This window comes from Ursus arctos, unplaced genomic scaffold (genome assembly GCF_023065955.2).
Source record: "Ursus arctos isolate Adak ecotype North America unplaced genomic scaffold, UrsArc2.0 scaffold_11, whole genome shotgun sequence".
Classification (NCBI taxonomy): domain Eukaryota; kingdom Metazoa; phylum Chordata; class Mammalia; order Carnivora; family Ursidae; genus Ursus; species Ursus arctos.
The window spans coordinates 55802482-55830394 of NW_026622775.1; the positions used below are offsets into that span (position 1 = coordinate 55802482).

Here is a 27913-nt window from a genome sequence, read left to right on the forward strand (position 1 = left end):
CAGAGGTGGAATCGGAGTTCCCGAGGACGCTGGGACGGCGCGCGCCTGCGGCCTTCGGAGAATGTTTCCCCAAAGGCGGCCGCCTCCCGTCCTTTCGCGAGGTCACCAGAGGGGCAAACAGCAAAGCATGAGTGACGCGAGCTAACAGCCAGGGAAGGTTTTCACACCCAGCGCGGCCCTTCAGGGCTGGCTAGCTCGCCTGGCTCCTCCTCCTGCCGCCCCAGCCCCGGCCCGCCCACCGTTCCCACATTGCCCAATAGGCGCGGACGCGGCTCCAATTGCGGCCGGTGGAGGAGGTAGTCGGCGGCCAGACGCTGAGCGGCCGTTCACGTCAACGCGGTGGCGTCACGCGTAGACGCACCTGTCGGGCTCCCTTCTGCCGCTGTTTCTCTTCCCCTTCCGTGGCTCGGGGCCGGTCTGGTCCGGAACCCACAGCCCCTTTTTCACAGTCCCAGTTCGCCCGCGGATGGGAATTGGGCTGCGTAACGAGGAAGGAGGGTGTGGTGGGTTGAAAGGCGTTCTACCTCATTTCCGAGTTGGAGCATGGATTCAGTTTTAGTCTTTTAAGAGGGAATTGAGGTTGGAGATTTTTATTTTTAATTTTGGGTGGAAGCAGTTGACTTTAGGGCCCTCCAAAGGAAACGGATTTAACTTAATGCTGCTCCCGTGTTTGAAGGAGGACAAAAAACGTCCCACCTGGCAAAATTTCCATAACCTCTTCAGTAGAAAACCCAAGGTATCTTTTAAATTGGAGTAGTTTTTGTTGTGTTAAGCTTTCTTCAGGTGGAGCTCCCAGGGCAGCTAGGTTTTTAGGTTTGAAACAGATGCAGAATCCAAAGGCAGCGCAAAAAACAGCCACCGATTTTGCTATGCCTCTGAGCTGCAAGGTGAGTTGCATTGTATGAGTGAAGATTCGTTAGCTGTCATGTTCACGGATTTGGGGTCAACTGTGATGCCAGGGCTCTCGTCTTGGTTTGTCTTAGATACCTACATGATCAGACCTACACTGATTAGGTATATACCCTTGGACATTCTTTAAGATTTCTCCTGTTTCCTTTAGGAACCGTCGAAAAGACCTTTTAATAGAGTGAAAGTAGGTCCCAGGAAAAGATTAATATTGAACTCAGAGAGTGGGTTTTACTTTTGCTAAAATTGCCCACATTTAAGTTAATATTCAGTTTTTCTATCTTTAGTCTAAATTTATGTGTATATCAAGACATAGTTTGTGTATGTATGTAACATTTGTGTTTTGATCTTAAACTTGGATCAGGAACTACCTTAGAATCTCATATTAATTTTGCATATACTAGGCTTTATTTGTGTAGTATTTAAAACTGGAGCACAGAAGGATAATTACCTAGACATTATAAACACGTATAAGATTTCTGAGATTTCTTTCTTTTTTGTAGGGAAAAAACCCCTTGTTTATAAGAATTGAATCAGCTCCCCTCTTTTTTTTTTTTTTGATAATTCGAAAGTTCAGTTCTGCAAACTATAAACTTTTTTGAGCCATGCAATGTAGTTACTGCAGCATCGTTGTGGCTTGTGTCCTTGATTGTTGAATCTTTCCAGAAATGCTTTGCTTTTCATCTCTGAACAGTTTAATTTAATTTACAAGATTCTTTTCTTGAGGAGATCGGTATGGAAATAGTTTAACTGATGTCAGTCAATTTTATGTGCCTTCGTGAGTCACTAGAAAATACTATCTGTGCAGCTCAAGAGTACATATAAGAATGCTAATGTATATATTGTTGATTTTCATCTTAAAAGGTACTGCTTATTGTTGTTACATAGTGTGGCTTAAAAATTAGGTGTGTGACCTACAGATATTTTCTTAAATTGAGTATGCTTTTATGACCTCTGGTTGATAGAAACAGCTGCTATTGGCAGAATCCATGCTATCACCCTCCCACACCCTACCTCCCACACTTTTCAAAGACTGATTCTTTGCTTGGAAAATGGGTCAAATGATTTTAAGAGGTCAATATAACTATATAGTACTTATATCTTGGAAATTGTGTTTTAAGCATGTGTTTTCAATTATATATAGTTCATTAAGAATGTAAAAGTCCAACTTGGTACTGGGTATGTACGTTCAGGGGAACAGATTTCCTGAGGTTATGATTTTATATTAATAAATTGGCCTTTTTCCAGGTTGTGTTGGTGATAGGCTTTACATTTCCTGTCCTGTGACATGTTGGTAATATTTTTCAGACCTCTCAGGAAGCCAGATTTGATCTCTGTGGTGGGTCAAATATCAAAGCAGTATCCTGTGGCATTTGGCCACTCACTGCTTTGTAGAACTTTCATCTGAGTTTCTAGTCAGACTTGTCAGCAGCGATCTAAAACATATGATAAAATAAGTGTTAATATTTATTGAGTGATTTCTGTGGTTTTGGATCATTTCTAAGTGTTTTTTTGTGGATTATCTCAATTATCACACCAAACCCAGGAAATTGTATTTTGTTTTCCTGTTATACAGATGTGGAAACTGAGGCACAGAGGATTTAATTAACTTGTCCAAGGTCTCAGTAAGTGTCACAACTGGCAGTATCACTTGAGAGCTCTTGCTCTCAATGGCTGCAAAATGTTTCATGTAAGACTAGTCAAAATGTTAGAAGAAAAGTTAGGATGAGAGATATAGTATCATGTTCATTTATTTTTCAAGTATAAAAGTAATGTAAAATTACAGAAACTCTGGAAAATAATTTTTGAAACCTTCATTCTACTGTAATAAACTTTTGTGTGTGTGTTTTCTCATATGCACATTCACGTGTATATAAACATTGTGGTTATGATTCATTTTGATTTTTAAAGATGAATGTTCTTCAGTTAAGTTAAATGTAGTTTAGTTACTTCAGTTAAGTAAAATGTAAGATCAACCCATGTGGGGAAACTGCCCATTTGCATTGCTGAAATACAGAGAGATTTGATCTGCATCTTTGACTGGAATCAGTTAAATATATTTTTTGCCCTTTTGAGAAGTAGTGGAACAGTTTCTGTCTTGTACAATCATGGAAATTATTTAGTTTTCAAAGTGTATGTTTTCCACATCATCTTTTTGTTGGATTATTGCTTACCTATCTTTTTTTTCTTATAGTCTAAGCCTTTTTGTGTGTTTTACTTTTAAAACTATCTAGTATTTAACTTTTGAATGACTCCAAAAAAATTTATGAGTCTAGGAAACTTTCTTCAGAGAAGACAGCTACTTCTTTTAGTGGGTTATTCATTTAATACTTTATTTGAAGAAAAACATAAGCACAGCAATTTGGACAGGGAGCTAACTTAATAGTAGAGATAGAATATTGAGTAATATTGCTTTTGGGAGAAATCAGTTTCATTATTGTCATATCTTGTATGTGGTGACAATTTGTATCAGAATAAATTCTTTCTTACTACTGTGATGTTCTGACCTAAGTTTCATGATGTATGGGGTGGAGGGGTCATTCTTTGGTAAAATAAATTTGAGAAGCTTTTCATAAATTTTGTTCATGAAGTTAGTGTTTACCACAGGTTTTCTCAAGAGCTTTTCCTATGCTCTTAGCCATTACAATTCTAGAATAGGGTATGCTCTATTACCCAAACTTATTTGACCGTGAAGCCTTTTACTGGACTTGTATTCTGTACACATACTCATCTTCAAATGTTTTTGTTGCCTTCTTGGTCCTTAGCTTGATTCATGTCAGTAGTTTGCTTCAGTTAACTTCTCCCATGTCTGTCCCATAAAATCCCACTTATCTTTTAAGGTCAAACTCAAGTGTGTCTTTTCCAAAGAAGGCTTCCCACCATCAGTCACACTGGGATCAGATCTCTTTTTTCTGAGCTCTTAAAACACTACTGATGTCTTCTGTGACATCTCTCATGTATTGCTTCTTATTGTGTGGCTGTATACATCACCTTCTACAGCATCCCTTTTGAGGATGGTATGTAATGCAGTTTATGCTGAACTTTATTGAAAGCTGTAAGGAAAATTGTGTCTAAGGGCACCCGGCTGGCTCTTTCAGGAGAGAATGTGACTCTTGATCTTGGGGTTGTGAGTTTGAGTCTTATGTTGGGTGTAGAAATTACTTGAAAAAAAGATAAAGTCTTAAAAGAAATAAAAATTGTGTTTATATTTTTTACAATTTCTGATACATTAGTAGCTATTCCATAAACATGAGTAAATGAATGAGTGATATATTGAAATTCATTGTCACATTTTGATTGTTGACCAGTACTTAGCAATAGTTAGAATGTTTATATGAGATGCTTAAGGAAAGTATTAACATGAAAATGCTCCTTACACACAAATGGTTAGATCAGTCAGAATTTTACTTCTCTGCCATCATTGTTTGTGAAACTTCTGTCCATCTCTCTAGTTGCTAATATTTGGGATTTTCTTTCCTTTTTTCACTGAGATTGTGCCTTTTTTTCTATTTAGCTTACTGGCCAGCCAGATAAATGACTGATACATCTTTGAAACTTAGCCATGGTCCTTAGCCCTACCTAGTCTCCTTTACAAGAGAGGCAAAACTTTGTTGGGAGCTATAGAAAATTGGCGTACCTACGTCAGGCTGTGTGAGTCCCTTAGCCACAAATTTACAGGGTCTTCCTATTTCTGCTCCCACCCCCCAATTCTGGTGGTGTTCTGCTTAGTGTCTGCAGTTTGGGTGTGAGGTTGGTCTACTGAATGAAGGTAACCATTCCCTTCATTGTAGTCTGGCCCAATAGAACTAAAGCCTAGATGCGTAATTCTATAGTTGGAAAGAACACTCTGATCTTAAGTCCCATAAGATGCAGGAGACTGAAATTTGTTTCTTTCAACTGTTTTGAATCAATTAGTCAAGTCAGAAACCTAGCAGATACCTTAAATTTTTTCTTCACTGTTCCTCACAATTTATTAGATACCATGTCCTCTTAAATATTTCTCAGAATTCTTTTTAATCCATATTGTGATGTCTTAGGTTATTTATGCCTTCAGTATCTCATATTTAGGATTGTACATGCTTCTACTGGAATTAGGGTTACCTAACTCCCCATTCAGTCTCTTGCTCTTCTGTCTTCCATACTGCTGCTACTGTTGGCTTGCTGAAATTCCTATTTGGTCATATGGTTTGTCTTAAAAACTCTTAGTGGTTTCTCATGTATATAAATGAGTAAATAAGTTCCTTAGCACAACGTATAACCTCCTCCCTTTCTGATCTGGCCTATGTCCACCTCTCCAGCTACTCTTTTGTTCCCCTCTTACTTAAGCTACCTAAGCAGGTTTTGTTATTCTGCTGTGTTTTTGCATGTACTTTTTTTTGTGTGTCTCTACTGACTTTTCACCTCATAGTTAGCCCAGTTCACTCATGCTTCAATACTCAGCTTAAACATTCCCTTTATTAAATGTCAACAGACTTTTCCAGGTAGCATGCTTATTCCTTTTCAGTGTTATCAAATACCTTGTATATACCTCTCCTGTGATATTTGTCATACCATACTGTAGTTACTTGTATGTCTTTTACCTTCACTGCTTTGGGAGTAGGGACCATATTTTACTCATTACCCTAGTACCTGGCTTTGTGCCTGAAACATGATGGGTACTCAGTAAATGGTTGTCAAATAAATTAATAAGTGATTCTGAAAACTAATTTTGCCCACGAGGAGATGATGGTCCTGTAAGCTGAGATAGGGAGTGTAGGAGGACAAGCAAGTTTGTGGCAAATACTTACTCAGCTTCAGTTTTGTTGAATTAGAGTTTGCATATAGCATCCAAGTAAAGATGTGCCATTCATTTGTTATGCATTTCTTATTTATTCATAGCATAAATATTAACTGCTCCAGCAAGCTTTTGTAGATATAGGTAAGATAAAATTTGTATGGAAAGACAAAAAAACTAGAACAGCCAAAGCAATTTTGAAAAATAAGAATAAAGTGTGACAAGTTAATCTATCCAATTTCAAGGCTTATTTCAGGGCTAGAGTAATTGAGACTGTGGTATTGCTGTAGGTATAGATATGTAGATCAGTGAAACAGAACACAGAACGGTGAAATAGACATACACAAATATGCCCAGCTAATTTTTGACAAAGGCAAAAAAAAAAAAACTCAGAGAAAGATAACCTTTTTCAGCAAATGCAGCTGGAACAATTGGACATCCAAACAATTAAAAAAAGAAAAAGAAAGAAAGAGAGAATTAAAGAAGGAAAGAAAGAAAAAAAGAAAAAAAAACCTTCAACCTGTGTCTTAACACCTTATACAAAAACTCATGTCAAATGGATCATGGACTTACAAATAAAATATAAAACTAAAAAACTGTGAGAAGAAAATCTTTGGGAGGTAGATTTTTTAGATAACACCAAAAGCATAATCCATAAAGGAAAATTGATAAATTGAACTTCATCAAAATTAAATATTTTTGCTCTGTGATAGACCCTATCAAAGAGAAGGAAGTCAAGGGCACCTGGTTGGCTCAGTTGGTGGAGCATGTGATTCTTGATCTCTGGGTTGTGAGTTTGAGCCTCACGTTGGGTGTAGAGATTACTTTAAAAAAAAAAAAAAGGCTACAGAGTGGGGGAAAATATTTGCAAACAGCATATCTGACAAAGGACTAGCATCTAGAATATATATTCTAAAGTATAAAACTTAGCAGTAAAAAAGCAACCCAATTGGAAAATGGGAAAAATATATGAACAGTCATTTCACTGAAGAGGATAGGGAGATAGCAAATAAGCACGTAAAAAGATGTTCAACATGATTAGCCATTGGGGAAATGCAAACTAAAACTACAGTGAATTATCACTACACACCTATCAGAATGGCTAAAATAAAAAATGGTGATGGGGTGCCTGGGTGGCTCAGTCAGTTAAGCATCTGCCTTTGGCTCAGCTCGTGAATTGAGCCCCAAGTCAGACTCCTTGCTCAGTGGGGAGTCTGCTTCTCCCTCTCCCTTTGCCCCCCCCACCCCCCTGCCTGCCTCCTGCTTCCTCCTGCACATGCTCTCTATCTCCCTCTCAGATAAATAAAATCTTTAAAAAAAAATGGTGACAATAGGAAGTGCTGATAAGGATGTGAAGAAAGTGGATCACCCATATATTTATTGTTGGTGGGAATGTAAAACTGGCAATTCCTTAAAAAACTAAACATGCATTTACCATATGACCCAGTTATTGCTCTCCTTGACTTCTGTTTCAAAGAAATGAAGACTTAAGTTCACACAAAAACCTGTGCATGGATATTTATAACAGCTTGAGTCATAATACCCCAAACCTAGAAAAGAGCCGGATAGTCTAAAGTGGGTGAGTGGTTAAACGATGGTACATCCATACCGTAGAATACTACTCAGCAATAAAAGGGGAAGAGCTGTTGATACATACAATAACCTGGGTGAATCTCCAGAGAATTGTGCTGAGTGCAAAGAGCTAATCACCAAAAGTAACATACTGTATGATTCCATTTATATAACAGACTTGAAATGGCAAAATTCTAGGAATAGAAAATAGATTATGGGTTGGAAGGGGGTTAAGGATGGGGTGGTGGTAGGGTTGGAAGAAAGTACATGTGGCTATAAAAGGGCAACATGAGCCATCCTTGTGGTGATGGGTATGTTCTGTATCTTGAGTGTACTATCAGTGTCAGTATTTGGATTGTGATATTGTTCTGTAGTTTTGCAAGATATCACCATTGGTGGAAACTGAGTAAAGGGTACACAGAATATCTCTGTATGATTTATTACCACTGCATGTGAAATCACAATTACTTCAAAAAATTTAATAAAAAAAATTGAACACCCGATATATGCCAGGTATTGTGCTAATGACCATCAAATATGCAATGTTGAACAAAAATTGACACTGTGCCAGACCTCCTGATATATATTGTAGTTGGAAAGATGTTAATTAAATAATCACATAAATTAAATATAACATTATAGCTGTAATAAGTGATATAAAGGAGAGATCTAAGAACTAACAATGAAAATTTGACCTAGTCAGTGAAAATTTGCCCCGGGAGTAAGTAGGTCAGGGAAGCTTTCCTTACTAGTTCCATGACTTTGGATAAGTTATTTAAACTCTGTGCATCAGTTTCCTCATCTGGCAAATGAGTATAATGATAGTACCTAAGCTTTAGGATTGTGATTATATTTAATCCAAGTATAAACAAGTTAATTTGTGCCATGTTTAGGATGGTGTCAAACCTATAGTAAACTCTGTTTAAGATTTTGTTAAATATGGGGCGCCTGGGTGGCTCAGTCATTAAGCGTCTGCCTTCGGCTCAGGGTGTGATCCCAGCATTCTGGGATCGAGCCCCATATCAGGCTCCTCTGCTAGGAGCCTGCTTCTTCCTCTCCCACTCCCCCTGCTTGTGTTCCCTCTCTCGCTGGCTGTCTTTCTCTGTCAAATAAATAAATAAAATCTTAAAAAAAAAGAGTTTGTTAAATAAGGAGGCAATTCATGTGAGATCTGAAGAATGCATAGGAAAGTTAATTGGATGGAGAGGGGAGGGTATGTTCTAAGCTAAGGCAGCTATAAATCAGGAAATAGCCCATGGGACTCCTGGGTGGCTCAGTTAGTTAAGTGCCTGCCTTCGATCTCAGGGTCTTGGGATTGAGTCCCGCATCAGCTCCTTGCCCAGCGGGGAGCCTGCTTCTCCCTCTGCCTGCTCTGCCTCCTCTGCCTGCCGCTCCCCCTGCCTGTGTGCGCTCTCTCTCCTGACATAAATTAAAAAAAAAAAAAAAAAAAAGACAGGAAACAGCCTAGTAGGACTGAGAGGAAGATCAATGAGTCTAGAGTACCGTGAGAACTACACATTTCAAAATGAAGCTGGAGAACTAGGCAGAGGCCAGGCTGTATAGCGTCTTGTCTGCTATGTTCAAGAGTTGGTGTGCTAAGGTCCGTGAGAAGTGATTAGGACTTTTATCCATGGAGTGGGGAGAGATTACTCATCGGACTTGCTTTTAGAAAAGACGTTGGTGGTTGCAGTATGGAGATCAGATTAGAGGGGGTCAAGGTGATTGTACATAGATCATTTAGGAATTTACTGCGGTAGACCAGGCTTTATTCCTGGAGATTTTCATAGGTTATTTCTAATCTTTATAACTGCAAGAATATATTCACAGGCTAATGTGTGTCTGTTATGTTTTGAAAGGATTTCAAATATATTGTTTGACCATTAAAAAGGAAAAGATGACTAACTTTGTAGTATTTTCATTTTTTTAATATGCAAAATTTCAGCTGCTGTATTGTGGTTTAAATAACCTTTTGTGAGCAAGCCTGGGAATTGAGTTTAGAGCTTAAAAAAGTTTGTCACTGGTATCTGGCGTTCTTCTGTACATTTCCTTTATGCTCCCATAGAATTTTGGATATTGTGTAGCAGTGCTGTTCAATACAAATATTTGTGCTGCACATGGGAGCCACATGTAATTTAAAATTTTTTAGCCATATTAAAAAGGTAAAAATAAAATAGATTAATTTTAATTTATTTAACTCAATATATCTAAAGTATTATTTCAACATGGAGTCAACATAAAATTATTAGCAGAATATTTGACATTCTTTTTTTTTCTCTTTTCGTATTAAGACTTAAAAATCTGGTAGGTATTTTACCTTTGAGCACATCTCAGTTTGAACTAGCCATGTTCCAAGGCTATTGACAGTGGTCAGCATACAGCTCTATAGGTTCCTAGGTTAATAAGAAGGGTAATTTTTTATAAATTAACAGATTTATAGAAATAATAAACCATGCAGGCCTGAGTTTAATAGACTTTTGAAACAGAGTTGAGTTGCTCTTGTTATAAAGGTGTGGAGGCTAGATGTCTCAGAGGTATTGGTGAAATTCAGTTTTTTTGTTTTTAAAGAGGAGAGAGGGAGAGGTAGAGGGGCACACATGGGGCGGGGCAGAGATCGACTCTTAAGCAGGCTCCATGCCCACCTCAGTCTCAGGACCCTGAGATCATGACCTGAGCTGAAATCGGGAGTCCGATGCTTAACCCACTGAGCCACCCAGGCGCCCCAAAATTAAGCTTTTTAAACATTTTGAAAGAATTAAGTTGCCAGTTGTCACTAATGGTTTTTGAGGCACTTTTAGGAATAAATGGAGGGGATATCTTGGAACTTCCTGATTGAGGTCCCAGTACACAGACATTTGTAATTATTTTAGAGAGACTTCTTAGTGATATGTAGCTTCCAACTGACGTTCATTGATGTGTGTTATCACATGTCTTAAGCCCTGCTAGTCTGATCATGAGGTAAAGAAGTGAAGAATAGAATATTTGTGTTCTTTCCAAAATCTTAGCATATGTGCTTTGATACATCAAAATTAAAATGATTCTTGGAATTGTTCATGCTTATTTTTTTTTAAGATTTTATTTATTTATTTGACAGAGAGAGAGCGCGCGCGCACACAGGCAAGGGGAATGGCAGGCAGAGGGAGAGGGAGAAGCAGGCTTGATGTGGGGCTTGATTCCAGGACCCTGGGATCAGGTCCTGAGCCAAAGGTAGACGCTTGCCAACCGAGCCACCCAGGTGCCCCTATACATGCTTATTTTTTAAAAGGCTTTTGGGTATTTATTCAAGAGCCATAATATTTAATTTTATTGCCTCTGTGGACACTGTGAAGTTCTTAGCATGAACAGTTATTTTCATACTATTCTAACATTTACCTTAAATATAGAGCTCTTGCCTTAGTTAGTACGTTCTAGCAGATCTCCATAAGTTATCATAGGCTGTCTTTGGTAGAGATAACCATAAAACATTAATGAAGTTGCAAAGCAGTTAAGTTCTGCTTTGTAATCCATGTGCTAGTTTTTGGTTATTCTCCCAAGACCATATTTGTACTGTTGTAGAGAGCATTTGTTTATTGAAAATTGAATACATTTCTCTTTTTTACCTCATTGACTGAATAACAATTTGACATTTTGACATTTACTACTCATACATTATGTACCACTCACTGTGCCAGGTGTTGAGAATAGAGACATCCTCTCAAGGAGTATTCGAAACTTCACCTTCTCTAACGTAGTCTTTAAGTTAGGAAGTTTGTAGTAATAAATCTGTTAAAAATAGTTTTTGGCAATATTTTATTTTTCTAAAAAGATATGTAAAATCTTTGCAAATAATTTTTAATTGTTATAGCTCTTTGAGTTTATTTTTCCCTGTGCAGAAGGACAGTTTACTGAGGACAGGAGATTGTCTTAAACACTTCAAGTCTTCAGTATAGAACTCAGCGCTAGAATTGGAGTATGCTTAGTGCCATTATCTTTTATTTTCATATGTACTTATTATGACATATTAAATTCTTGTTTTACAAGGCTTACTGGTTTGACTGCTTTTATGACTGTGTCTTTCAAGTCCCTCACATGAACCTTTCAAGTCTATTGCTAATATGTTGAACTCTCATTTAGATGTTGAGCAAGTAAGATGTATTGAAAAAATCAAACTATTTAGGAATAATATTGTTTTTAAAGCATAGAGAGTAAGAATAATGAAAATAAGCATTTTTGGTATTACCTGCTTTGAAAAAATGAAAATTGTTACTTATCGTATTTTCCATGCTTGGTATATGACAATGGACTCTGAAAATTTAAATTTTAAAATAATGAAAGGAGAAAAATTAATATTAAAAAATTTTAAAGCACAGCATCTTAAAATTAGTGCTTGCATCTTGTAAAACACCCAACAGGGACAAAAGTGTCTCCCTTTTGGACCTGGTACTTTAGCCATTTTGTTCCTTTCTCCTGTAAGCAACTTTCTTAGAAATCCCTCCAGACATAGTCTATATGTACGCAAGCAATTATACACTGTATTTCTTACTCTCCTTCCCCCCACTCCCCTGCCTTTTTGGGGTAAGAAGCCCCAACATATAGTATACCTTAAACACTTCTTTGTACTTAAAAAAAAAAAAAGATTTATTATTAGGGAGAGTGCGCGTGGGTGTGCTCGAGGTCATGCAAGTAGGGGGAGAGGCATAGGGAGAGGTAGAGAGAATCCCAGGCAGACTCCCTGCTGTGCACAGAGCCCAATGCCTGCTCCATATCAGGATCCGTGAGATCATGACCTGAGCCAAAGTCATGCGTTGGACACTTAATGACTGAGCCACGCATGTGCCCCACTTCTTTGTACTTTTTAATTTTTTTAAATTTTTATTTTTAAAAAAGACTTTATTTATTTGAGACAGAGAAAGAGAGAGCAGGAGCATGGGGAGGGGCAGAGGGAGAGGGAGAAGCAGACTTCCCTCTGAGCAGGGAGCCTGATGCTGGCTCGATCCCAGAACCCTGGGATCATGACCTGAGCCGAAGGCAGATGCTTAAGCGATTGAGCCACCCAGGTATCCCTTCTTTGTGCTTTTTTAACTTAACAATTGATCTTGCAGATTCTTTTATACCACTACCTAAAGAAGTTCTTCATTCTTTTTTGTAGCTGCATAGTGAGAATAGAATTATTAAATCATCCCAAAAGACATAGTTAGCTATTGTTACAGTGAATGACCTTAGTATTTTTTTTAAATATAGAAATCAGAAGTTTCATTTTGTCCTGTTAAACTAGGTGATTTTTATTAGATGTTGGAAAATGTTAAAGCCATTTTTTCCCTCTTTTTTTCAGATAATCAGACAGCTAAATGGAGTCTGAGCAGCTGTTCCATAGAGGATACTATAGAAACAGCTACAACAGTATAACAAGTGCAAGTAGTGATGAGGAGCTTTTAGATGGAGCAGGTGTTATTATGGACTTTCAAACTTCTGAAGATGACAATTTGTTAGATGGTGACACAGCAGTTGGTAAGTTTAGCATTACAGCTTTTAATATTTGTGGTAATTAATGTCTAATAAATTATACATTGTTGAAATTGAGTTTTTGGGTAACTTTATTTTTTAATTGCGTTGATGCATATAACATAACCATTTTAAGGTGTTCAGTTCAGTGGCATTTAGCACATTCACAATGTTTTGCAACTACCACTTTTATCTAGTTCCAAAACATTTTCATTATCCCAAAAGAAAACCTTGTATATGGGTAAGCTTAAAAATTTAAATATAACATAATATGGGGATGTATACAACTATAATTGGGATCCTCAGAGAAATAGAATCTAATAATAGATAGATAGATAGATAGATAGATATCCAGAAAGAGATTTATTATGAAGGATTTCCTCACATGGTTGTGGAGGCTGAGTCCTACAATCTGTTGTCTGCAAATTGGAAGCACAGGAAAGCTGGTGGTATAGTTTTAGTCGAAACCCAGAGGCCTGAGAATCAGGGTAGCCAGTGGTGTAAGTCTCAAGGCTCCAGATCTGGAAGTGCTAATGTCTGAGGGCAGAAGAAGGTAGATGTTCCATGTGCAGCAAAGAGCAATTTCACCTTTCCTCTGCCCTTTGTTTTATTCAGATCCTCAGCTGATTGGATGATGCCCACTTGCCATTGGTTAGGTCACCTTTTTTAAGTCTACTGAGTCAAATGCTAATCTCTTTTGGAAAGACCCTCACAGACACATGTATAAATAATGTTTTAACAGCTATCCGGGTGTCTCTTAGCTCAGTGAAATTGACATAAAAAATTAGCCATCATAACAATCAGCAGATCATATGTGTAGAAATTCTACAAAGTGAACACACACATAATTATCCCTCATTCGAAAAATAAAACATTACCTGTTCTTTCAGAATTCTCCCTTATTCCCCCTTCCAGTTTCAAAGGTAACTATTATTTTGACTTCTTTCGATTAGTTTTACAGATATCTAAACTTCATATAAATGGAATTATACTATTTATACTCTTTGTGTCTGGTGTCATTTATGTTTTGAGATTTATCTGTGTTGCTGAATATAGCAGTAATTCTTTTCATTGCCATGTAGTTTCATTGTGTAAATATGCTGCAGTTTTTCTGTTCTATTCATCATATATTGTTGGTGGATGTTTGATGTTTTTTTTTTCTTTCAGATTTTGGCTATCACTAATAATACTGTTATGAATTTACATGTACCTATATTTTAGCTCGCATTATATATGCAATTCTGTAGGTTTTATACCTTGGAATGGAATTCTTAGATGATAGGGTAAGTGGATCTCAGTAGTACCAACTCCTGTCAAAGATAGTTTCAAAGTGGTTATAGCATGTTCATTATGGCAGCAGTGTGTGAGAGTTCTAGTTTCTCTGCACCTTCACCAATACTTGATATTTTCATTTTTAAAAATTTTGGCTATTCTGGTGTGTATGCAGTATTCTCACATTTTGGTTTTATTTTACATTTGTCTGAAGGCTTATGAGTTTAAATACCTTTTTGCATGTTTATTGGCTTTTTGGATTGTCTATTCTGAATTGCCTGTTCAGGCTTTTTGCCTATTTTATGAGTTCTTTATGCATTCTGCTTAAGAGTCCTTTACCAGACGTATGTATTGAAAATGTCTTTTCTTGCTCTGGTTTGCCTTTTCACTTTCTTAATGGAATCTTTTGATGAAGATGCCATCAGTTCTGATGAAATCCAGTTAATCTTCTCATTTATTTTTTGTCTTTTTTGTGTTCTGTTTAAGATCTCTTCCTGTACCTCAAGGTCATGAAGAAACTAGCTGATTTCCTTCTAGAATTTTTATTTTTTGTGTCTTTCATATTTAGATTTATAATTTACCTTGCAGCTAATTTTTATATGTGATGTAAGTTAAAGATTTAGATCCATTTTTTCCCCATATGGATGGATGCCTAGTTGATCCAGCATCATTTACTGAAAAACCTTCCATTCTCCTGTGTACTGCAGTGACATCTTTATCATCTGTCAAATGGATATATTTCTGTAGATCTGTTTCTGGACTTTCTACTCGGTTATATTGAAATATATTTCTTTCTTTATGCCAAAAGCCACCATATATATGAGTTTTGTTTTTCACATTGGTCTTTTATTGACTTGTAGACCATGTAATGTAGTCCATTTACATTTAATGTAATCACTGATATATCTGAGTTCAAATCTGCTGTTTTTATATCTGTTTTCTGTTTGTCATGGCTGTTCTTTTTCTCTATTTCTATTCTCAGTACTTTATTAGTTGCACACTGTCTTATATTTTGTTTGGTGCATTACTCTAGAGATTATAACACATATACTTGACCTTTTAGTTCTATAAATTGTACTTCTACAACTTCATGGAAAATGCAAGGACCTTAGGATATTTTACCTCATTTTATCCCCCTTCTACTTTTTGTGCTGTTGTTGTTGTCTGTTTTAATTCTGCATATATTTTATATTTCACAAGACATTATTGTTGTTTTATGTCAGTGTCTATTTATTTATTTTTTAAGATTTTATTTGAGAGAGACAGTGTGCACATGAGCAGGGGGAGGGACAGAGAGAGGGAGAAGCAGACTCCCCACTGAGCAGGGAGCCCAACACAGAGGGTCCCATCCCAGGACCCTGGGATCATACCCTGAGCCAAAGGCAGATGCTCTACTGACAGCCACCCAGGCACCCCTGTCAATGTCTATTTAGATTTAGCTGCATCTTTACTTTTTCTATTGCTTTTCATTCTATACTGCATTTTCATGTTTCTGTCTGGGTTAGTTATCTTTCTGCCTGAACAACTCTCATTAGTATTTCCTTTCATTACTGACTACTAACAATAAGTTCACTCAGTGTTTGTAAAAATTTTTGTTTCCCCTTTATTTTTATAGGATATATTTGCAGTTACATATTTCCAGATCTATAGTCATTTTCATTTCTTTCCTTTTCTTTTTTTTAAGATTTTATTTATGTGAAACAGAGAGAGTGCGTGTGCGATACAAGCAGGAAGAGCGGCCGGCAGAGGGAGGGGGAGAAGCAGGCTCCCGGAGCAGGAAGCCTGATGTGGGGCTTGATCCCAGGATCCTGGGATCATGACCTGAGCCAAAGGCAGATGTTTAATCTTCTGAGCTGCCCAGGCATCCCTAGTCATCTTTCTTTCTTTCTTTCTTTCTTTCCTTCTTTCTTTCTTTCTTTCTTTCTTTCTTTCTTTCTTTCTTTCTTTCTTTCTTTCTCTTATGATTTTATTTATTTGAGAGAGAGAGGAAGAGAGGGAGCGAGCACACACAAGAGGGAGAGAGAGAGAGAGAGCAGGAGCAGGGGGGAGGGGTAAAGGGAGAGGAAGAAGTAGGCTCCCTGCTGAGCAGGACTCTGGGATCACGACCTAAGCCAAAGGCAGTTGCTTAACCAACTGAGCTACCTAGGGGTCCCCTGTAGTCATTTTCCTTGAACACTTTTTTTTTTTTTTAAAGATTTTATTTATTTATTCGACAGAGATAGAGACAGCCAGTGAGAGAGGGAACACAAGCAGGGGGAGTGGGAGAGGAAGAAGCAGGCTCATGGCGGAGGAGCCTGATGTGGGGCTCGATCCCATAATGCCGGGATCACGCCCTGAGCTGAAGGCAGACACTTAACCGCTGTGCCACCCAGGCGCCCCCCTTGAACACTATTTATTTTTTTTTAAAAAGATTTTATTTATTTATTTGACAGAGATAGAGACAGCCAGTGAGAGAGGGAACACAAGCAGGGGGAGTGGGAGAGGAAGAAGCAGGCTCACAGCAGAGGAGCCTGATGTGGGGCTCGATCCCATAATGCTGGGATCATGCCCTGAGCCAAAAGGCAGATGCTTAACCGCTGTGCCACCCAGGCGCCCCCCCTTGAACACTTTAAAGATATAATTCTTGTATAATTTGCCTTCCATTATTTCTGTTGAAAAGTCAGCTATGAGTCTTATTTTTTCCCCTTTTGGACTCTTTTAAGAATTTTTTCTTTGTTTTTGATTTGGTTTTCAGAAACTTAACCAGGGTTGCCTAAGTGTGGTTTTCTTTGTATTTATCCTGGCTAGGGTTATTAGAGCCTCCTGAACTGTGACTTGATTTTTCTTGTTCCTTTTTCTTTTGTTTTCTTTTTCTTTTTTCCTTTCTCTCCCTTTCTTTCCCTCCCTCCCTCCCTTCTTGGGATAATTTTGACCAGTGAATCCTCAAGTGTTGTTTCGTCATTCTCTCTCCCCTCTCCTTTTAGGAATCCAACTACATGTGTTAGATCTTTTCTCTGAGATCCTCGTGTTTCTTATGCTCTTCTGTTTTTTTGTTTTTGTTTTTTAATCTTTTTTTTCTTTTTATTTGGCTATTTTAGCTTATTTGGGTAAATACCAAGGAATGTAGTAGCTGGATCGTGTGGTAAGAGTATGTTTAGTTTTATGAGAAACTGCCAAATTGTCTTTTAAAGTGGTTGTACCATTTGCATTCCCACCAACAGTGAATGAGAGAGTTCCTATTGCTCCACATACATATCACATTTGGTGTTGTCAGTAGTTTGGATTTTAGCAGTTACAACAGGTGTGTAATGGTATCTCATTATTTTCTATCAAGTTTTGAATTTCAGTTATTTTTCAGCCATCAAATTTCCATTTGATTAATTTCCTATAAATTGCTATACTCTGGGAGAAATTCTCTGTTTTTTTTTTAACATATTAATCACTTGTGTAAAATCCATACCTAAATATTTTACACAGACCTGTGGGTCTGTTTGTGTTGCCTGTTTTTTTTCTCTTGTTTTTGCAGTCTTTTGACCTTGACTTCAGGTATGCTTTGTAATTTTGGATTGAATGCTGGATGTTGTATACAAAAATTATAGATGCTCTGGATGTTGATATCTTCACCATAGTGTATTTAATTTTTTTCTTGGTAGACAGGTAGTCTAGGAGCAAATTACATTGATCCCATTAAAGATCAAGAGAATTTGCAGCATGATTTCAGACTTTCTAAGAGGTAGTCTATATTTTGACTTACTTTATTTTTAGGGCATAGCCTTTGAGGATTTTGGTAGAAAGCTATGTGTTTACTAGGACTCCTCTTTGTTGAGTGCTGAAATTTAGTTTTTATCTCCCTGCATTTTGAGACTACTGACTGCTTTGCTTATCAACTTAGTTTCTTAACCACTTTTTACTTAGTTTCTCAGCCTCTTGCTCATAAAATCTAGGAACCAGAAATATTTTGGGGGGAAAAGTATCATAGAATGATCTAGCTGTATCTTTTCTCCAGAATATTAGGCCATTCAAGTCCATATTGCTGAACGTCAAATCTCGTCTCCTCAACCCCATAAGACTGCCAAAAGCTCTCCACTTTCACTTTCTGCGGGGGTTCTCAGTCTCTATACTTATGAATCAGGAAAAGGCCCAGGGGCACAAAGTGGTTCAGACTGTTGAGTTTACTTGCTTCGCTTTTTTTCAGAATCTTGACACTTTAAGTACTCACTGCCTTGAATGCTCCCCGGCAGTTTTGGGTGTTCTTTGATTAAAATAAATAAATAAATACAGAAAGAAAATAAATACAGTATTTTGCTCTATTAGTCATTTGCTCTCTTCATCACTAGTGTGTTTTTTCCTAATTTTAATTACAAAGTTATAAACCAGATAAACACATGTATTCATAATTTGGAAAATCAGGTGACATTTAATAGTGTACCCATTTTTCTGTGTTTAAGTAGCTTTTTCGCCCTTTACATGGGATACAAGATTAACTCAAGAAAGTAAAACCCCTAGGAGGATCTGACTATTTCCATCTTTCCACACTGCCATCAATGTTGATAATGTCTTTGTTTGTGGTTTTCAATAGGAGAGAGTACCAATTAAGAAGGAATGGGCAAGGGTACAAAAAAGGATTTTTTGGTGCTCTTTTTCTTATCAGAGAAGATACTTTTCCTAGAACTATATCAGTAGACTTCTTCTTATATCACTGGCTAGAATTGGGTCATATGCCCAAACCTAGACTGATCACTGACGAAGAATGGGATTACTGACTGGTTAGAACAATCATAATTTGTTCCTTGGAGTTAGGCACAATACCAACCAAACAAAATTAAAATTCTGTTAGCTAGGAAGAAATTGCAGTACTGTAGGGTAAGCAGCCATTGGTGTTTTCCATATAGGTTCTGTCCTTGAAGGTAGTCTAGTTGAAGGTACAAGATGTGGAACAGCAGTTGACAGTAACTATGTAAGTGTTAAACTGGGTGGTACAGATTTTAGATGTTACACTTTGAAGGAAAAGAATATTATTTTGATATCCCTTTAGAATTGCGAAGAGTATTCTAGAAGAGGAGATAACACATGAAGTCCCAGCAGTAGGAAAACGTAGTATGTTGTGAGATGGTGAATGTTTTGTAAGATAGTGATATCCTTTCTTACAGTATAGCTGATACGGTCCTGTTAACAGCAATTGGAAGGGTAACATCCTAGAAGAAATGGGGGCCTCAGATTAGATCTGCCCTCATGGGCTAGGGCAGATGCAGATGTCAGAGGGAAGAGCTTGTTCTGTGTCTGCTAAGTATCTGGGGAACATGGAAGTGGACAGTAGGACAAGCAGTTGGGTATTAAATATTCTTTCATGACTCCGTACCTTTTTAGCATACCAAAAAAATGAGTTAATCACTGCAAAGTACTGATAGTTTTTTGGCATATGTGTTGAATGAAGATTTGTTATGTTTAGTGACTTTTAAGTCGTAGGCCTGAATTTACATCCTGGCTCTGCCAGTTACTATTTCTGCGAGTCACTTAGCTTCTCTATCTATGCCTTTGTTTTTTCCTCATTAAAGAGCCTTATAGTACTTTTTAAGTGATTGCTCTGAGAATTAAGTGTGTGTAGAGACCTTAATATATAAATAATGTATATAGAATCTTTAGCACAGTAACTAACTCATGGTAAGGACTCAGTGTATAGTAGCTATTTCTATTTTCTTCTGTGTTCCTTTCCTGTTGGATATATTGGACTCTTATCTTCTGGCAGATACAAAATATTTTCATGAAAGACATCTAAGCTCCATTTTTCATTAAGAGGCCTTCTGGTGGCTTCTATTCAGTCTTAGGCATTATTAGGCTTTTCAATTTCCTAAGGAAAACTGGCTAAATGTAAGTAAATAGCTCTGTTATAATTTGAAAAGATAATTCTAAAATCACTGCTATCTAATGTATAACAAACCCTCAGCATAAAAATAAATAGATAAAAATAAATTAAAAATAAATACACACACATTGGTGACTTCTGAAACCTTCTGTACAATCCATCTATCCAAAATACTCCAAATACATCTATGAATCCTGCGAGAATATCATAAATAATTGTCTCTACTATATACTAATGATGCCTCCAAAAGCAAACACCTTGATTTTAGACTTCCGACTTCCAGAACTGTAAGAGAATAAATTTGTATTGTTTTAAACCACAAAGTTTGTGGTAATTTGTTACATTAGCAGTAGGAAACTGATACATATGTATCATTTAAATAATAATAATATATGTATTATTATGAAAAGTTTCAACCTTATAAATCCCGTGAAAAAGATCTTGGGGATCTCCAGGGGTCTGTAGAACACACTTAACCCCACATTGTGAATTCTATTTTAAGATAAGCCAGCTACAAAATGCACATTGGGTAACTGAATAAGGTGATTTGTATTATAAGCTATAGGAGTGGAAGGGCCTATAGTAAAAGGGTAAAATCTTTATATATAATGTGATATCATTTCTCTTAAAATAATATACACGCACACACACACACACACACACACACACACACACACACCTTTGGAGGAAAATACACCAGAATAATGATTTTTCTCTTGGTGATGTAATTTGGGTGCTTTTAATTTTCTTCATGCTTTGCAGTGTTTTCCAAATTGTCACCAGCTTGGCTACAGATCTGCAGAACTGAGCTGAAACTTGCAAGTCATTGTAAGGTGTATTTGCCAATGTAGGAGGATAGAATATGTTTAATAGTTTGTTGACTTGCTTTATAACTTTTAAATATTTAATCACATGGCAAATGGGTCTTCCTTTGTACTCTTGGTGTAGGCCTTGTAAATGTTGTTAGGGTTGGGCTTGTGCCCGGCTGTCACATTTCCAGGTCTTTGAACATGTTTCCTTTGCCCATATACTGATTATTACTTGTACTTTGCTTCTCACATTAGACCTCACTTCCTCTGGAAAGCCTTACCAGACTTCTCAGGTTGGGGCTAAGGGCCCCTCCTGTGTAGTTAATTGTATTACTGTGTTTGCTTTCTTGACTTCCCTTACTTGTCTTTTTCTTTATAGCTTGCCCTCCTCCTAGATTAAGCTGTACTTTCTGTCAGTGTAACTATCCCAGTAAATCTTGTTGGCTTGTATGTCATTTATTTTTCTGTCTACGTAGTTTTAGAGCTGATCAATTATGTACTGATTACATATTTTAGCTCTTGATGAGCAATCTTAATTTCCTTATATCTAAACTTTGTGAGGACAGGATATTAGTATATCATGGACAGCCACATATGCTGTTTATTTTATCCTTCCTTCTTACAATGCTTAATATATTGGCATGCACACAGCAGAAGCTTATTAGAAGGTTGCTGTTTTATAAAAAAAATCTATTATAACATATTTGCCAATCATCTTTTATGATTTTTAGGAGTATTTTTTCCTTTTTATTTATTGAACTAATATGGCTATATAGAGAAAAGTTTTGGTTTAACTGGACACCTAGGAAGCCTACAATAGGATTTTCAGTGGAGTAGCAGGAACTATGAGTATACCCATATTGTTACAGCTGAATTGCACAGGGGCCCACCACAGTGGTGGTGTTGTCTGAGAGGCACAGAATAGGAGATATTGGCTATATCGATGTCTGGCTCCCTGACATTACTCATTGTCATCACTTCTATCTCAATTTTCTTATCTGAAAAATGAATGCAAAATATCTGTTCTACCCACCCAACTCAGCTCATTTTTGGAAAAAAAAAAAAAAGAATATAGTACAAGAAATGGTGGAAGTGTTGCTATTATGTATGAGGGTCATTTGTGGTAATTTTGGCTTGGGTGCTCAAAGTTTAAACTTTTTTACACTTTGTGCAGCTTTCAGAGTACATCATGGCATTCAGATAGATTATCCTGGGTTCACAAAAATCTTAAATGGTTAACTCCAGGACTTAATAATGGATTGCCTTAGAGAGATGCTGATTCTGGAACTGGGCAGTGAATACATAAGATGAGACCAGATTATGTGTAGTACCGGAAGTAAGGAAGTGTCAAAAAAAAAAAAAACACACACACACAAAAGGATGAGGGATTGTCCAAGGAACTAACCTGAAAGAGCTCCAAATAGCCAAAACTGAAACAATTTGAGCAACAAAATAAATAGTGCACAATTGGACTGTAACCAAAGTATAAAATAAATATAAATGAACACATATATATGATGTAAATGACATAAATTGATGTAAATGATTGAATGAATAAATAAATGGAGGAAAAGAGACTGGTCTCCCTTGTAGAAGAATTCCAAATAATTTATGTAAATATTCCACCCTCACGGAGGGGAAGATTACTTTCTACCTTCTTCTCCCTTAAGGGTAGGCTAGACCTAGTGATTTACTTCAAAAGAATAGAGTAGGAAAAGAAGGGGAAAATGGTAACTTTGCAGTGGAGAAACCTGGCAAACACTACTGTAACCAAGTAATGAAGGTTAATATCACCAGTGATGTCATATGGATATTACATACCCCTAAAATATGACAGGAAGGGCACTTCACCTTTGTGATAATTCTTTTCAAAGACCCGTAATTCCACTCTAACCACAAGAGAAACAATAGACAGACCTGCACTGGGGGAACATTTTGCAGGATACTTAACCAGTCATGGTCATGAAAAATCAGGAAAGACTGAGAAATTGTCATAGGCCAGAGGAGTTTAGGGAGACATGTTAACAAACACATTGTGGTATCCTGGATTGAAACCTGGAATGGGAAGAGGACATTAATAGAAATACTGGTAAAATTTAGGTAAGGTCTGGAGTTTACTTAATAGTAACGTACCATTGTCAGTTTCTTAGTTTAGACAAATGTACCATGGAAATATAAGATGTTAACAGTTGAGGGGCGCCTGGGTAGCGCAGTCGTTAAGCGTCTGCCTTCGGCTCAGGGCGTGATCCCGGCGTTTCGGGATCGAGTCCCACATTGGGCTCCTCCGCTGGGAGCCTGCTTCTGCCTCTCCCACTCCCCTGCTGTGTTCCCTCTCTCACTGGCTGTCTCTCTGTCACATAAATAAATAAAATCTTTAAAAAAAAAAAAAAGATGTTAACAGTTGAGGAAACTGAGTGGGAGGTATTTGGGACCTCTTTGTACTGTCTTTGCAACTTTTTGTAAATCTAAAATTAATCCAAAATAAAGTTTATTTAAAAAAATGAGTTGGGGAGAGTTAACTTTTAAATAATAAAAGCAAAATGTGTTTATTGTAGGAAATGTGAATGATAAAAATATAAGGTAGTAAAAGAAAATCTTTCATAATCCTACTACCCATAGATAACTGATAATTTTGGTATTTTATTCAAGACTCAATTCTGTGTATATTCCCTTCAGCAAATAATTATTAGTCTCCTTTTGGGCCAGACACCATGCTAGGTGCTTGATGGTTGAAGGTTGCTAAGGTAAAAAGTTTGAATGCTGCTAAGATAGTTGAGTTGGTTGTTTTCTATGACTAAGAATAATGAAGTTCTTTGATATCAACTGCAGGTAGAAAAAATTAATAAAGTAATCCAGGAGTAATTTTTTTAGTAAATATAGTATCCTTGCATTTGGATTTATAGGCAAAAAGAAATTACTGAGTGTAAAGTTATGGTAGAACTGAGAAATCCAAGAAACGTATTCTGAGTTAGGATGATCTGACTTTGCCACAACATTTTAAAGGTTACGTTTGTGCATGTTGTCCTTAGTAGATGACAGGTTGATTTTAGTCTTACCGTTTTATCTGGCATGTACAGATAACATCGATGCCATTGTTATAGTAATGAGGCACTTGGCTCTAAATTTGACTTGTTGGGGCACCTTGGTGGCTCAGTTGGTTGAGCGTACAACTCTTGGTTTCAGCTCAGGTCGTGTTCTCAGGGTCATGAGATTGAGCCCCACGTCAGGCTCAGTGAGGAGTCAGGTTGTCCCTCTCCCTCTGCTCCTCCCCCTCCCTCCCCAGGATAAATAGATAAATAAAATGTTCAAATTTGTTATATCATGAATCTTCTCGGTAAAGAGTTTTTTAGAAATTCTTAAAATTAATTAAATACTACCACTACCATTTAATGGCTATCTATTGGAAAAAGGTCAGAACTCTTTCAAGTGGTCTACTCAGAATTATTTTTAGAAATAAATAGTTCTAAGGTTCATGTGATAATTCTAAGCAGTGTCATGTTCTTAATAAAGTTGACACTCCTTATATTCTGTTGGCAACTGCCTTGTAAACATTTTCTGCACCTGCATCTCCAGGTCACTCAGTCAGAGCAGCCTATTTCACCTACCTAATATGTGTGGAGTAAGGGACTTCCCTAATTTGTGTATTTGTGTAAGAGCAAGGTAATACATTTAGGGAAAACTGAACCCATACTAAGTTTATGAAGTGCTTGTAATTGAAGATGTTACTAATGAACAAAGAAAAAGAACTTGGTATTATAAAGTGATACCTTGATAAAAATAGCCTAAAATACCAATGGAAAGCCAGTCAAATACTGACTGTCATCACAAAATGGTGCCTGGGTGGCTCAGTCGGTTAACTGTCCGACTCTTGGTTTCGGCTCCGGTCATGACCCCAGGATTGCAGGATTGAGCCCAGCAATGGGGTCTGCGCTCGGGGGAGTTTGCTTGAGATTCTCTCCCTCTGCCCGTACCCCCACACATGCACATGCATGTGCTCTCTCCCTGTAAAATAATAAATAAATAAATCTTTTAAAAAAATCATTGGAAAGAAGTGGGCTTAGTTTTGATTGCAGTATATTGAACCTGATGATTCATACCTCACATATCAACTACAGTTATTGTCATTGATCTACAAAAAATTAAATTTTTTTTAAAAGTCTGCAGAAAGTTAACTGAAATTGAATTAAGGAATAATTTTTGTGTGTGTATGCTACCTCTCTCACCATAATGTCATGAAGTAATAAATTAACATTTCTCCTGAGCATGTAGAACATTACCCATGAACTGTTCTTGGGAGAATCAAGAAAATAGTTGGTTAAATCATGTTTTGTGTTGTGGTTCCAATTAAGAATTCTTTTTTTTTTTTTTATGTTAAGACCTGTTAAACAGGTCTTTTTTTTTTTTTTTTTTTTAAGATTTTATTTATTTATTCAACAGGGATAGAGACAGCCAGCGAGAGAGGGAACACAAGCAGGGGGAGTGGGAGAGGAAGAAGCAGGCTCATAGCAGAGGAGCCTGATGTGGGGCTCGATCCCATAACGCTGGGATCATGCCCTTAGCCGAAGGCAGACGCTTAACCACTGTGCCACCCAGGCGCCCCTCAATTAAGAATTCTATTTGAAAAAGCTTTCAGGAGTTATGAGCTAAGCCTGTAAAATCATATGCTGAAGTAAATTCATAAGTTCCAAAATACTGTCATTTAGAGGAAATTCCTTGGGAGAAGCTGTGCTTAGAACAAAGAAAAGTCAATGGAGATAATTACAAACTTGTGTTTTGTAACTGATTGAGACTCTAAAGATTAGACTAGAGTGGTTTAGGGTAGGGAAACAAAAAAATAAATAAATCCACATTAGGTGTTAATAGAATTAAAGATAGGATTAATTTCTAACTCAAAAACTTTTGAATTGTGAAATGTAACATATACCAGGAAGATGCATAAAGCATAATTATATAGCCTAATAAGTTATCACAAAGCAGGCACTTTTGCAGTATAACCATGTTAAGAAAAAAAAGCACTGGGGTTCCTGGGTGGCTCAGTTGGTTGAACATCCTTTTTTTTTTTTTTTTTTTAAAGATTTTATTTATTTATTTGACAGAGAGAGAGAGAGCCAGCAAGAGAGGGAACACAGGCAGGGGGAGTGGGAGAGGAAGAAGCAGGCTCATAGCAGAGGAGCCCGATGTGGGGCTCGATCCCAGAACGCCGGGATCACGCCCTGAGCCGAAGGCAGATGCTTAACGACTGCGCCACCCAGGCACCCCTGGTTGAGCATCCTACTCTTAGTTTCACCTCAGGACATGATCTCATGGATCGCAAGATCCAGCATGCCTCGGGTTTGCAGGGGGGGGAGGGCAGAATCTGCTTGATTCTCTCCCTCTGCCCCTCCTCCCCGTCATGGGCATGTGTGTGCACACATGTGCTCTCTGGCTCTATCCCTCTCTCTCTCAAATAAATAAATAAGTCTTTAAAAAGAAAGGAAAAGAAAGCATTATCATACTTCAGTAGGAAGTACACACAGGAGTGTGTGTACCTTAACAATCGTAACCCTTTTCCTTTCCCTGGAGGTAAATATCATTTTCTTTTCGTCTAGTCACGTTTTGTTTTTTGCTTTACTTTATGTCTTGGTGATCTAAGTATACATCCTTAAAATTATAATTTAGCACTGCCTGTTTTGGAAAATTACAGATTATTAAATGAATTGAATTATATGGTATGTATTTCTTGCTTGTGTTTATGCAATGTAATTTTCAAGAAACTTTTATATTGCAGGCAGTAGGTGTTTGTTGCCATGTTGCTCTAGACTATCTTATTCTTTTTTATGAATATACCATAGTTTACCTGTTTGTTTTAATACAGATGGATCTTTGAATTAGCAGCAGTTTTTGGTGGTTACAAACAGTGCTACTTTGATTATTTTGCGTTCGTTCTGGTCGATATGCACATGAATTTCATTTGGAGTGAATTTGTTGCAGCATAGGTTATGTTTTCCCTAGTGGTGTTCCCATTTACACTCGTGTGAGCTATGTTTGAGAGCTTCCTTTGCTCCACGTTCACCAACCTCTTGATATTGTCACAGTTTTAATTTTGTCCGTCTGTTGGCTATGTAATAGATTCAGATTGTGGTTTTGATTTGCATTTCCTTGGTCACCAAGGAGTTGAGCATTTTTTCATGCTAATTGGCTATTAAAAAAAATTTTTTTGAAGTACCTATTTAAGTCACTTGCCCGTTTTTCTGTTCATGTGTCTGAGACATTTGTAAAAGTTCTTTATTTTCTATGTACAAGCTTTTTGTTGGACATATTGTTAAAAATATTTTCTGTTCTGTGGGTCTTGTTTCATTTTCTGTTGTAGTCTATTTGGTCTGATAAAACAAAAATACTATAGACTGGGTGGCTTAAATGACAAACTTGGCTTTCAGTTTTATTTTTATGTATTGCTCACAGTTTATTTCTTACAGTTTTGGGGGCTGGGAAGTCCAAGAGCAAGACACTGGCAGACTCGGTGTCTGGTGTGGAGGGGTTGCTTCTGGTTCATAGTCTGCCATTTTTTTGCTGTGTCCTTGAGATAACTCTCTGGAGTCTCTTTGTAAGGGCACTAATCCCATTCCTGACCACCCTCATGACCTAATCACCTCCCAAAGGTCCCACCTCCAAATATCATCACATTGGGGATTAACTTTCATCATAAAAATTTGGTGGGATACAAACAAACATTCAGTCTGTAGCATTCTCCTAATGGACAAATTATGAACAAATATTCTTACTTGTAATTTGGTCCTCTGTAATAATCTTTAGTTTTATGGCTAATGCTCTTTGTGTCTTAAGAAAAATTTCCCTACCCTGGGATCATGTAATATTTTCTGTATTATTTTGTAAGACCTATATTTGCTTTTCACAATTCTATCTATAATTACCTTAGTGGTATGTGTATGAGTGTGTGTGTGTGTGTGTGTGTGTGTGTGTGTGAATGGATTAGGGTGTATTTAATTTTTTCCATATAGATAGCCAGTTGTCCTAATGCCAATTACTAAGAAAATAATATTTTATTCATTTTTCTATAGTGCAACCTCTGCTATATATGAAGGCTCATATGTAGAAGGATCTATTTCTTGACTCTTTATTCTGTGTGATTGTTTTATTTATTTTAGCTGTACGCCAAAAGCATTCTGTTTATAACGTTACTGTGATTAAAACAGCCTCAGTATCTGGTAAAAGCAAGTCCTCCTGCTTTATCTTTAAGATTGTCTTGATTATTGTTGGGCC

At 37.2% G+C, this 27913-nt stretch overlaps 1 protein-coding gene across 4 annotated transcripts in view; it reads left to right on the forward strand.

The window, feature by feature from the left end:
* The first annotated feature begins 274 nt into the window (after positions 1-274).
* CLCN3 (chloride voltage-gated channel 3) overlaps positions 275-27913 on the forward strand; it is a 93038-nt gene continuing 65399 nt past the window's right edge. Inside the window, exons 1-2 of one of the 4 annotated variants that reach the window (XM_026485629.4) lie at positions 275-887; positions 12561-12736. In XM_026485629.4, coding sequence (XP_026341414.1) covers positions 12577-12736 — 160 coding nt within the window. In that variant the 5' untranslated portion in view covers positions 275-887; positions 12561-12576. The remainder of the gene's footprint in view (positions 888-12560; positions 12737-27913) is intronic. The other 3 variants (XM_026485625.4, XM_057310178.1, XM_044379253.3) reach the window with 3 other exon arrangements.